This window comes from Gracilinanus agilis, chromosome 3 (assembly GCF_016433145.1).
Source record: "Gracilinanus agilis isolate LMUSP501 chromosome 3, AgileGrace, whole genome shotgun sequence".
Lineage (NCBI taxonomy): Eukaryota > Metazoa > Chordata > Mammalia > Didelphimorphia > Didelphidae > Gracilinanus > Gracilinanus agilis.
In genome coordinates this window covers 396,831,288-396,844,774 of record NC_058132.1, presented here as the reverse complement: position 1 = coordinate 396,844,774, position 13,487 = coordinate 396,831,288, and the positions used below count along the sequence as shown (strand labels likewise).

The following is a 13,487-nucleotide window of genomic DNA, read 5'->3' as shown; positions in this document are numbered from 1 at the left end:
TTCCTTCCTTCCTTCTTTCTTTCCTTCCTTCCTTTTTGTTTCCCTCTTTTCCTCCCATTTTCTTCCTTACTTCCATCTTTTCTTCTTTCTTTCCTTCCCTCTCTACCCCCACCTTCTTTTCTTCCTTCCATTCTTCTTTCTTCCCTCTTTCCTTTAATTCCTCCATTTATTAAGTGCCCCCTAGCAAAGAACTGTGCTGGGGGTTAACAAAAATATTAAGAACATTAAATATCTATGATTTCTTGAGTGTAAGTATTATTTGTACCAACACAGATCAAAAATGTCTCTACTACAAGAGTTGCTGTAACCAAGGAAAAAAGTCCTCACCTTGGGAACAATCTGGAGATGAACTTTTCTGAATTTAGTTCAGCTTTTTCTCAGTTGACAACTATACATTTCATCATTGTCCCATTCCTAAAACTTTAATATCTTGTGCTCTGCTGACTTAAATTTAAGAAGGGAGAAGATACATGAAGTGTTAACTTCAATGCCACAATGAGGCAGAGGCATAATATTTTAGTGGAGATTAAGAAAGATAAAAAGATAAATATGATGTATTCCTTAAGATCAGATATAAACCCAGGACTTCCAGTCTCTAGGCTTGGTTCTCAATCCACTGAGCTATCTAGCTGCCTCCAATATGAACTTTTCTAAGATCAACTGGTAGAGCATCCAATGTGTCTCTAGGTTTGATCCTCAGAGGTTTTTAAAGAGACATAATAGTACTGTTCCTCTTCAGTGTCACTATAACATATGATGACACTGTTTTCTTCATCCTTGATTCAGGATTCAAACAAACTTTCAAAGAGTTTCTCCTTGCCTGCAAAATTCATCTTGGTTCTTTCCTAGAATCTAGATTCATTGGAGAAGTGAGACAAGAGGTTCAGGAGCAGATTCAGTGGTCACAAGGCCAATAGGATTGACTGAATGTTGCCTTGATAGCTTGATTTTCTTAGAACTCAACCTAATTTTGATAATGTGTATATTATGTGACTCTAGAGAAGGGACATCATGGTGTGGAGGAGTTGAGTGCTAGTTCTTTCATTAACTAGCTATGTGACCTTGAGTAAGCAGGTCACTTAAACCCTTGGGTCCTTAGCTTCTTCATTAAAAAACAAGTGGATTAGCCCAGCAAGGTGGTACAATGAATTGAATTTAGTCAGGAAGACCTGAGTTCAATTTATGCTTCAGATACTTTGCTAGCTGTGTGACCCTGAGTGAGTAAGCCACTTAATCTTACAGCCTCATTTTCCCCACCTATAAAATAGGGATAATAATAGCACCTATTTCTAGGGTTGTTGTGAGGATCAAAGGAGGTAATGTATGTACTGCATTTTACAAATCTTAAAGCAAGTATAAATACTCACTAATATTTATAAGCTCCATGGGAGCAAGGACAGTGTCATGGTTATCACATAGACCAGACCAGTGTTTGGACTTAATCATTACTTCATCAGTGTTGTCTGGGTTAATTTAAATAGGCAGTGGGCAGCTTACACTTAAATTCTAAATTGTTTTTGCTCTACATAATAGTATTGTTGGATTGGCTTAAAGGCATACATTTATAGTTATTTATTAAATACCAATTCTCGGTTCCAGAGTACTCAGTGTGTTTTCTTATTTTCTTTACATTTTTTTCTTTCCTTTCTTTTTCTCTCCTTTTCTTTTGTCCTTTTTTTTGGAGTAGCAAAAATCTTATAGAATGGCCCTTAACTAGAGTTTATTTGTTCCTGACCTTAAGCCTTAGTCTCATGCCTAAATTCTATTGTTCTGGGTATGCAAGTGTCTGAAGGGCTATTCCAGTGAAGTATTAGACTTATTCTGTTTGGCCACCTAGAACAGAACAGGAACAATAGGGAGAAGTTGAAAAGAGACAATTTTAGGTTTGATGGGAGAGCAGACCTGATACTGGAGTTATCCCAAAGTGGAATTGGTTGCCTTGAAGAGTAGTGACTTTGTCTTCATTTAGTATTCTAGGAAAGGCTAGATGACAGTTCATTTGGTCTTTTGTTGAGATGAGCCCAGAAGTTCCTCCCTTCCAAAGCTGTAATTCTATAATCCTATGCTTCCTACTCAGGGATCCTCTATCCTTACTCCATTTAGTTCTGGGACCCTCCTTAAAGTCTCATACTAACCACAGCTAGACCTAGACAGATGTGTGGTAGAGGTCTTCTGTCACATTTCCATCCTTTCTGCCAACATAAGTTTTCTCTTATTTACCCCTTTCCACCATCTCATGAGAATGTTGTGCCCTGAGGAGATTTGCAACTGTCAGCATCCCAGAATCAGATCTCTTCTTTCTCTATTCCCCCACTATTTTGCTAGATGTCTTAATAAGATACTTTGCATTCCGGGGTGAATAGCTTAATGTGTCACTCCTGTTAGAAACTGAGCTCACAGTTAGAATCCTTCAATGCCTTAAGGAGACCACTGATGCAGAAATTTCAGGCAGGCCTGCTGTGAGCAGAGACTGTCTCAGTAGCAGACAACAGATCTTCTTGCCCAGAGGAGGGCCAATGGTAGCATATCATATGTAGTTTGAAAATAAAATGGGATTTATTTGAAGATTAAAAATTTTTTTCTTTCCAAAAATCTAGCTTAGCTAGTTCAGTGACTTTCTCTTCTTTTCAGTTGCCAGGAAAGATGCTCATCAGACCACTTGGCAAAAGCTATCTGGATGTATGTTCCTTAGTCTTTTCCTCAGGGCCATCTCATATGACTGGAAAATCTGGAAACATTCTCCCCTACTCTGACTCCTTTCTTTGAAAAGCCAAATTTAGAATTCTCTAGGGTAGTCTTAGATTTTTTAAAGTGTGGGTTTATAGAGTTTTCATTGATCCTAGACCTAGACACAAAGACTGCCATTTTGTTTAGGTTTTAAAAATAACCCTAAAAGCCAAACCCTTTTCATTGAATTCCAGGGAGGCAGTATAGTATGGCGGAAAAAGTATTGCCTTTGGCAGTAGAAGAAATGGGTTCAAATTCTGCCTTTGTCAGTATCAGTATGATTTTGAACACATTTAACTCCTCTGAGCCTCAGATATATGTAATCTGGAAAATGAGAGGAGTTAGACTAGATGGCATTTAAAGACCCTTGCTACTCTAAATCTGTGGTTTTGTGATCCCCAGGAAAGTGTTTTAAATATTTTGTTTAAATATTATCCAATTACATATAAAAATTTTCATGTTCTTTAAAAAATTTTCAAGTTCTGACTCTCCTTCCCCCTTCCAGCTCTTGAGAAGGCAAATAATATGGCATTGATACCTGTGAAGTCATAAAAAAGCATATTTCTCTATTATCCATGATGCAAAAGAGTAAACACAACCACACAAAACAAGAAAAATAAAGTAAATGCTGAATCTGCTTCTGCTTCAGTCTGCACTCAGAGTTCATCAGTTCTTTCTCTAGATGTAGAGAGCATTTTAATCATGGGTCATAGGGAAGTATTTAGGGATTACTTCTACTCATTGTATAAACCACAATCCTAGGACTATATTGTCTCTTAGGATCAAACATCTACTTCTCTATTCGTCATTTAAAGCTATCCTTCCCAATCTGGCACCAACCTATGTTCCCCAACTTGTCACTCTCATTGCCCACCTTTAGATACTCTATGATACAGCCAAATTATCCTTCTTGTTCTTCTTTACACAGGACAGACTTCTTGACTGTACATTGGCACTGGTGGTCCTACAATGCCTGGAATGCACTTCTTTCTTCTCTCTTAGAATTATTTACTTCTTTAAAGTTTCAGCTCAAACATACCTTCATTATGAAATCTTTCTGGATCTTTCCCTCCTGATGCCAAGGCATCAGGGACTGGGACAGTAAGTGCTTTCTCCATACATTCATGACATCTCCTCTGATAAAATGTTTGAGGGCAGGAACTGTTTTATTTTTGTCTTTGTATCCACCTCGCACAAGGTGTGGCCATTTAACAAGTAACATTTGTTAATTGGTTGGTTGTCCCTAGGTGGCAAACTTTATTTCCTGTGGTGACAACTTTTTCTTTGCCCAATTTTCTCCTGATTCTAAGGATGTTTTTTCCCTAAAAATATTCCTATTTCTCATTTTGACTTTTTCAGCAATCACAGTGTGGTCTGGACCTAAGACACATCACGGTCATTGAACTGGTTGGCACATATCCAACCCTGATAGGAAGAATAGGAGTGAGAATCATGCCTCCGGCACTCACCCTTCAGCTCAGGTAAGAGAAAAATCACCTTTTACTTTGTTCCCAGATAAATACACGTTCTTTTCCCATTCCCTCGAATTCATTCCCTTTCTCACTCACTTCAGTAAATTCCTCTTATTTACAGTAGTACAATCAACAAATCCCTCATTGACAAGAGTTTTAAAAAGAATCAGGCAGTGTTAGCCAAAGGAATCAGAGAAAGGCCTTCTCATTTCTTTTCAGTCAATGCATTCTGTAGTGTGGGGTCAGAGGAGATCTCTGAAGACCTGGATTACTTGTAGAAAGAGCTTGAACAGATAGCCAGTGGAACCTTCTCAGTAATCCAGGCAAAGGCAAAGGTGTGCCTGTGTTCAGCATCACCAACCAGCTTTCAGACAGACTCTTAGCATCAGTCACTCCAGACCTGAAAGCTGCATAGATCCAAACAGGGAGATTCAGAAAGCTGGGGTCCATAAATGAAAAATTTTTTGAACTAGAGCTCCAATTTCCTAGGTGGAGGGAACTCCCACTGAGAAAATATACTATGCTAATACAGGATACTTTTGACACCTGCTCATTAATCTGTAGTTTAAGAAAGTAGCACATTGGAAAGAATAGTGGCTTGAGAATTGAAAAGACAGGGTTCAAATCCCATCTCTAATGCTTTGTATTTGGGGCAACTCACCTCTCTTTGTATAGTAAAAAAAGGAGACTAAACTCTAGTGTCAGTGGACCTGGGTTCAGGTTCTGATACTTACTAACCAAATGAATTAACATAAATGAACATATAATGTGTTTTGCAAATATTAAAGTTATTGTTATTATTATAGACCATTTGTCATCCAAGGACTACCTGGCTAAGTTCAGAGAGACTGTCCACAACATTATTATAATCATTGTTTTGACCAAAACAACTCATTAAGACTATAACTGTGGTGAAGTAGGAGTAAAATCTGTGATTGTTTTATTATTATTATTATTATTATTATTATTATTATTATTATTGTTGTTGTTGTTGTTGTTGTTGTTGTTGTTGTTGTTGTAACCTTGGGAAGCTAATTTTTGGGGCCTCAATTTCCTCATCTGTAAAATTAGAGGATTGGGAGTATAAAAGACCCAGCTCTACATCTATGACCCTGTCCCTAAGGCACCTTGAGAGGTGAGGTGCTTTGCTGAGAGTTCCCCAGGCAGTATGTTTCAGAAGCAAGATCTGAGGCCAGTTCTTCTTGATTTAGAGACCAACTCTATCTCTTATGCTTCTTCTCCCCTCTGTCCTAAAATCAGACTTTATAAATGTTTCCTGTGGGACTGTATCTTTTGTGTAGAACTCTGGCTTGACTTCTTCAAGAGTTAGTGATTTCTAGGGTGTATTCATACTCCTTGTGTTAAAATAGATTCTACTCTTACTATACCATGGTTATGGTTTCCATGAATTGCTTTGGTTAAAACATTGATCATATTGTGGGCCAGCTTCTCTGAACTTAGAGATTCTGATCCTTGGAGTACAAATGGACTTTTTACTGCCAGGTTTTTACCTGAAAATTTTGCAACCTGATAGGACCACTCAGGGCTTTGGCTCCATTGGCATTGCCTTCAAGATCCATCATCAGCTCCACATCACAGTGAAGCATTGGGATAGGTATTTAGGGGAACCCAGGGATGCTCTTCAAGTCTTTGGGAGATATTACAAATAACTTCCTTAAAGCTTTTTAAAGCACATAAAAGCTTTAAGATGTGAGAATTTTAGTAGGGTGAGCTCTCACTGTGATAGAAGCATTCCTCACCTTTCTGCTAACAACCATGGATATCTGTGCCTTTTGGATTTCACTATTGTGAGGTCTGGGAGCTGGAGATGTGGCTATGGCAATTATGGTAGGACTAGGGAGATTTAGCCAATATTTAGTGATATATTATCAATAAAATTAATTGTTTTTGATACTACTACCTACAGCAATTTATAAAGTTCAAAAGAGAAATTTCTGACGAAGGCACAGTTTTTGTTTTTTATAAGGGTCATTCTCTACAAGCCCCAAATGAGGAGGTAATGTTGTATAATGGGAAGAACAATGGAAAGAATAGTGGACCTGGTCCTGAGTTCAAATACTGCCTTTGATACTCATTATCTTGGAAAAATCACTTTTCTCCTGTAGCAATAAAAATGTGATACAGAGAAACTGAGGCATGTAAAATTTGAAGCACAATCTATTTATTGGCAAGGCCAGTAGTTACCAATAATAGAAGTCAATGGTCCTTTAGTAACTAGAGGACCTCCCTGCCCCATACAATTGAGAAGTTTTTTTTAATACACTTTAGTGGTTACATAAAGTCCAGGGATGCAGACTAAACTAAGAATGTGACTGATTCATAATTATGCTTTTGTGACAAAGGAGTCTTCAAAGACTATCACAATAGGGAAAACCCAGTGAGCCAGTATTCTCTAGAAAGCCTTGTGACAGATAACTCCACATAAATCTGATAGGAAGGGGTCTTCCAGAACCCATGCTAATAGAGAGACACAGAGTTAGTTGTTGTCCTCCCAGAACATTCTTTGCAAAGTCCCTAATTTAATACTCTCAGTACCAGTGGAACCCCATGCTGGAAAAGCATCTAATGGCCAGATTAAATCATCCTTCATCCATCTTTCTTATCTTCCTCAAATAGCATGGTTGTTGCTTGTTAGCTTATTGAGATATATTCATGATCACGAGGCCTCCACAAAATTAGTCTGACTCTAAGCCTTTAAAACTTGGTTTCAGTGGTTAATGCTAGGATTACTAAAACTCTTAACTATTAATCAAATATTAATAATAAGTAGTAATCAATTTCATACTCCCTGACCTTAATTTCTCCACCTGAAGTGAGAAAGTTGTCCTTTGAAGTCTCTTGGAGCTTTTGCTCTATGCTGCTAAGTAAAATCCAGAGAAAATCACTGACTGTCACCCACTAGTGGCATTATGTAATTTACTTTTTTTTTGTTCATTGTGATATCATGTGTCAGCTTGATTGAGTAGAATCTCATTTCTTTTTCCTGCCATTACCACGCGAAGGAGGAAGCAGAGGCAAAGGTAGCAGAATATATCGGGGAAAGTGATGGACTTAGGCTCAAAAAACCCCGAGTTCTAAACATGGCTCTGACATTAATCTGGGCATTTCTTTCCTTATCTGTAAACTGAGGAGCACTAGATGATATCAGTGATCCCTTCTGGTTTTTATGTTCTGTTCTTTCTCTTCCTAGTCTACATAGACGATCATTCCTTTTATCTGCCCAGGTTTAAGCTAAATGACCTAAAATATGAGCAGATGAAGGGAATGATGGTATGTGACCGGTGGGAAGAGAGGGAGAGGATACCCATAACATGGATTGCCTTGAGAATAGAACAGGAGTTCTCCATTTTGCAGCTCTCCATTTAATCCCTCTCAACCTGTTTCCTCATCTGTAAAAAGGAGATAATTAATAGCACCTACCTCCCAAGTTTGTTGTGAGAATCAAATGAGATAATATATGTAAAGTACTTTTTAAACCTTAAAACATTATATAAATGCTAGCTATTATTTTCATTTAAGTTCTCAGTTCTCTAACCAATTCACTAAGATTTGCAAGATAGTTGATTTTCACTGGTACATAGAGTTCCCTATTCTAATGAATTCACAGGCCCTGACTTATTTATTTTGGGCTAGACTTTCTTTGAATGTAAAAGAGGACTTCTTGTGCAAATTATAATCTCAGAGGGTCACTTGGGGACAATGAGAGATTAAATGGCCTGCCTAGTGTTACACAGCCTCTGTGTGTCAGGAGAACTTGATTCCAGGTCTTCCTGACTCCAAGGCCAGCCTTTTTTCTTTTGCACCACATTTGAGAGGAGGGGGTTGGGAGGGAGAAAGAGAGGGGAGAGAGAGAGACAGAGACAGAGAGAGAGAGAGAGAGAGAGAGAGAGAGAGAGAGAGAGAGAAAGAAAGAGGTTGGGGAGAAAAAGAGAGAGGGGGAAAAGATGTAAGGAAAGAAAGCAAGAGATAAAAGAAGAAAGAAAAGAAGGAAAAAAGGAAGGAAAGAAGGGAGGGAGGAAGGAAGGAAAGAAAGGAGAAAGGAAGAAGAATGTTAGAATCTCAGTGACCCATATCTGAGATGTGAAGGGCACCATGTTTATGAAGAAAAATGGTTGTTTTCCTTCATATGGCTTTGCTGAACCATTTGGTCTCTGTACTACTGTACACAGGGGCCTGAAGTTTCCCTAGCCATCCTTAAAGGGTCTTTTTCTATTTTTTTTTTCATGAAATTGCTTCATCCATCTATTTAATCAATCCATATATGCATACATTATACCAGAATGTTCTTAGCAATTGGACCTTTATTTACCTCATTTCTCTGCTTTTTCTGGTTTTAGGCTGCTACTGAGAATCCCCCTTAACACGTTTAGTATATTATTGGTGGATAAACATGGCATGGACAAAGAACGCTACATGTCCATAGTGACACCAGTATCCCTTTTCAACCTTATTGATACTTTCCCCTTGAGAAAAGAAGAGATGGTTTTACAAGCTGAAATGGGCCAGGCATGCAACTGATGATGGTGAAACCTGGAAACTTCTGACTGGTGAATGGATTTCATTTTTCTTCCTATGTAATACCCAAAGCATGCCTTTAAAAAAGTCACTGATGTATAGATTTCTTTTGTAATTTTAAAATTTTATTTTATTATGTAACTTCTATGCATCTAGAAATGAACATTATGTTTTTTGTACTTTTAGGTTATCTCTGAAAAATTTCATACTAATAACAGAATTTAGAATTTCTTACTCACATAACAACCTCATTCCACTCCTATCTCATTAAAGCCAGTGACCTTGTACAGAATTTTATTGACCATAGCAACATACAGATCTGGGACATTTCATTCAGTGCATAATGGAACTCTCTTACATTGTATTTTTTTAATTAAAACTTTTATTAATAAAATATTTTGGGGCAAATTCAGAATTGAGTATTTTGAAACTCACTTTGTATGTATAGCCTCACCATGGATTATATAAATATCCAAACTGCAGCCTAGCTTTTATGTGAGATACATAGATAGATAGATAGATAGATAGATATCGATCAGATTGGAGTGGCAGCCTTAATCTCACTCACTTCCACAATAAGGAAGCCTCATTTCCCTCTTATAATTCTAGAGGCACCCTTGAGAGATTGTTAGATTTTTAACTCCTTGAGGACAGGGATAATTGTTTGCCTTTTTCTTTATTCCCAATGCTTAGCGCAGTATCTGGCACATAGTAGGTGCTTAAAAATATTTATTGGCTGACTATGTAGTGTCATTCTCAAATGCTATCAGCTTGAACTCCCATCCAATGATGGATGCCCCAATTCTACCCAAACAACATTCATTTGCTTTTACAAAGGGATATTTATTGTGGACATATAGCAAGACCAGAAGTACTGATATTTACTCTCATTACTAGGGACCACACTTATACCTATACCATCTCTGAGGATATAGAATTCAAATTCATTCCATCAATATCATTTCTGAATTCTAAGTAGCTACTAGATGAATTAGATAGATGATAGATAGATAGACAAATACATAGATAGCATATTTTATTATATATTATATTATATTATGTTATATTATATCTATTATATTATATGTTATATAATATATATTATATAGACAGCATTTATTAAGTACCTAACCTGGGCCAGACCCTATGCTATGCATGAGGAATAAAAAAATAAGAAAATAAGATAGTCCCTATTCTGAAGAACCTTACCTTCTACTACTGTAAGAAAACATATGAAGGAAAAGTGGAAAATAGAAGGGATAGTACTAATGCATAGGGTCAAAACAGCTGGTGTTTAGGAGACCAGAAATTAAAAAAAGACCAGCATGTCTGAGCCCACTGATGATATGTATACTTTGAATCCAAAAAAATCAGAGGTAGCAATCATGATTTCACATAAAGCTATGGTAGATTAGATATGATGAAAATAGATAAACAAAGAAATTTCATTATGTTTAAAGGTATCATCAGTAGTGAATGGAATACTTAATATATAAGCACCAAATAGTGTAGCATTTAAATATTTAAAAGAAAGGAATTTGAGGGAGAAAGAGATAATAAAACTTAATGTGTTCCTTTCAGACCTAGACAAATCTAATCAAAAGATAATAAATAAATTAATGAATTGACTAGGATGTATAAAGTAGAGTTGATATATATCTGGACTTTGCTCAATGGGAATAGAATGGCATTTACATTTGTGAGGGTGAGTAATAGGAGGAAAGTGGGATGGGAGAAGGAAGGGAAAGAAAGGGAAAGCCTGAGGAAGGGAAGCTGGGGTATCCCCCAGCCCAGGAGGGGAAATTGATCTGAGCTCTTCGGAGCTCAATAAAGGTCAGGTAGCACTTATTGTTAGAATAGTTAGGTTTTATTTAGATCAGGAAAGGGAAAAGTTAGGTAGGTAAAAAGGGTCTCCTTGGGTAGGCATTCCTCCAGGGTTGAGAGCCTTTTGGGTTGAGAGCCAGGGTCAAGAGAGTCTCCAGGATTGAGAGAGTCTAGCAGAGAGCCAGGGTCCAGAGAGTGAAAAGGTGCCAAAACTCTCTCTTTTATACTTTCTTCGATTCCTTCTACAAAGAAAGCAGTCTCCCAGGGCTTAAAATAATTTTAAACAACACACATTCTAATCAGATGCTCAGAGAGTTGTTTTGAGGATAGATGAGATATCTGTAAATCACTTTGCACAGTGCCTGCCCCATAATAGGCAACATAAATCTGCTTATTTTCTCTCTCCTTACATTCCCTAAAGTGAAACAATGTATTTTTGGAGGTGAGAAAATAACAGAGGGAATCACTTAAATGAAGAGAACAGAGAAAGGAACCAGAGACGTATTCTTACATAGCTTGGGAATGAGGAAAGAAGATTAATAATTTGTTTAGTTTCTTAATGAGCAAAATGAATGTTAAAATAATAATTTTTGAAAAGAATGTTGATTAACAGGATAGCACAGAGATAAAGAAGTTCGCATGGGGAGAGATCTAGGCCATTCGCTGAGCTCTTTAGGCAAAATCTTCTATAAGGGAAAAATGAGAAATGGAATTGGTGGTGAGGCAAAGAATCTGAAGTTATCCAAGACATTAAAAAGAAGGGATTTCATGCACAAATTTCTGGTATTTGGTCTGCAGTATAATGGAGTCACTCAAAGTACATTAAACCAGATTAGACCAGTTAGTGGCTTCAGTTTTCTAGAGTTTTTTAAAATTAAAAAAACCTAAAAAATGATGTTAATATGCCTCTCTCCCCATACTCAAATCAAATAGTTTAAAACATAGCAGTAATTTCAAAGTCCTGAGTTTTGTTGCCCAGTAATCGATTTGATGAATGGTGGTGAACTAAAAGAGTCTGTGAAAAGTAAAAATTGCCATATTTATTAAAATAAGCATCAACTAATTTCAATTTCATTAGTTGCATTTTTGTTAATGCCAGAGTTTTAATGATTTGTTTTCTCATTGGTGTGAGGCCATCTTAAGAGTCTGGGAAGATTCATTTCTATGCTCAGGGCTCAGAAGCATTTTGGAGTGCTCTGAATAAATTGGAAGTGGCACTTTTCCCTCCAGGAAGGCTCTGTACTTAGGTTGCAGTGATTTGAGATGAATAAATGAATTTTAAATGGAACTGAAGTTGTAATCATCCTTCTGGCCACAGATCACATTTGAATGACTTTCACTTGGGCATCTGGGTATCTTCTGAGTTATCTTTATGGAATTAAATTTAACCAAATAGTAGATATTCATTACTTTCTATTTGTCCACTCATTCATTTTCCTTTATTTAGCAAACCATTTATTAAGCATTTTGCTGGGGGTAAGGGGAGGGGAGGAAAGGAGAGAGAGACAGAGACAGAGAGACAGAGACAGATATATATATATATATGTATATATATATATATATATATATATATGTATATATGTATATATATGGAGAGAGAGAGNTGTGATATAGACTAGATATCTTTTGAGGTCCCTTCCAGATCTCATGATATTTGGTCATTTAAATAGTGGCCTTTAAGAAATAATGCCATCATTTTTGCCGTCTAACAGTAGATTGAGTGATGATGTTAACAGTAAGAATTAAGGCTGGAAGGAAGGGCAACAACATGTCAGATCGGTGAGGATAATATTCTCGAATGTGTGTGTTTTTGGTTCATTGGATTACAGCAGCCTGTGTACTTATTCTGCTGTAATCAATCCAATGAACCAAGAACAATATATGTATATGTATATATATGGAGAGAGAGAGAGAGAGAGAGAGAGAGAGAGAGAGAGAGAGAGAGAGAGAGAGAGAGAGAGAGAGAGAGAGAGAGAGGATATGTTTCTGCTGTCTCTGGATAATAGACATAAACCTCCAAATTCAAGGGCAAAATTAGATAACCCACAACTTTACAACTGAAAATCTTAGAAAAGCATTGATGTTTTCTAATGCATCAAGCATACTTATACATTGGACAGGTAAAGGAAACTGAGAATCAAAGCAACAGAACATAGCTAGGAAAGAAATGATTGTTCCTCCATCTCTTTGGGCCCTTTGGTTAGAAGATACTCTGTTCAGGGACCAGAAAAAGAGGAAAAAAATAAATACAGGGGGTGATCACAGAAAATCACTGTCTTTTTGCAAAGACACAAAAACTTTTAAGGAGTGGGAAAGTGTTATCAGCAGGTCTCTTTCTCTCTCTCTTTTTTTAACCCTTACCTTCTTAGAATCTATACTGTTTATTGGTTCCAAGGTAGAAGAGTGGTAAGGGCTAAGGGCCCAAGGTCACAGAGCTAAGGAATGTCTGAGGCCAGATTTGAACCCAGGACTTCTTGTCTCCAGGTATGACTCTCAATCCACTTAGCTTCTCCCTATCACCAGGTCTTAATGCTCAGGGAGCTGGTAAAGTATAATGATCAACAACAACAATTAGTATTTATATAGTGCTTTAAGGTTTACCTCAGTAGATCTTCTTAGAAAGGCTGGCCCTTAAATCTGCTATTTGTTAAATCTGACAGAAATGTATTCACACACAGAAACCTGTTTTACATTGGCGCTTTTAGGATGAATCAAGTTCCTTGCTCTAGACTCATAAAATTGGAAGAAACTTCAGAATCCATTTAGTCTAATATATATAGCTGACAAAGCAATCCTCATTGCAGTTTACCAGTAAATGGCCATTTGGTCTTTGCTTAAAGATTTTTGTGAGAGAGAGGGCAGCTGAGTGGCTCAGTGAATTGAAAGCCAGGCCTGGAGATGGGAGGTCCTGGGTTCAAATCTGGCCTC

The 13,487-nt window shown here is 37.2% G+C and overlaps 1 protein-coding gene across 1 annotated transcript in view; it reads left to right on the top strand.

Annotated features, from left to right (window-relative positions):
• SRPX (sushi repeat containing protein X-linked) overlaps window positions 1-9,143 on the top strand; it is a 93,607-nt gene extending 84,464 nt beyond the window's left edge. Inside the window, exons 9-10 of the mRNA XM_044666840.1 lie at window positions 4,087-4,208; window positions 8,558-9,143. Coding sequence (XP_044522775.1) covers window positions 4,087-4,208; window positions 8,558-8,738 — 303 coding nt within the window. The 3' untranslated portion in view covers window positions 8,739-9,143. The remainder of the gene's footprint in view (window positions 1-4,086; window positions 4,209-8,557) is intronic.
• Window positions 9,144-13,487: the final 4,344 nt, after the last annotated feature.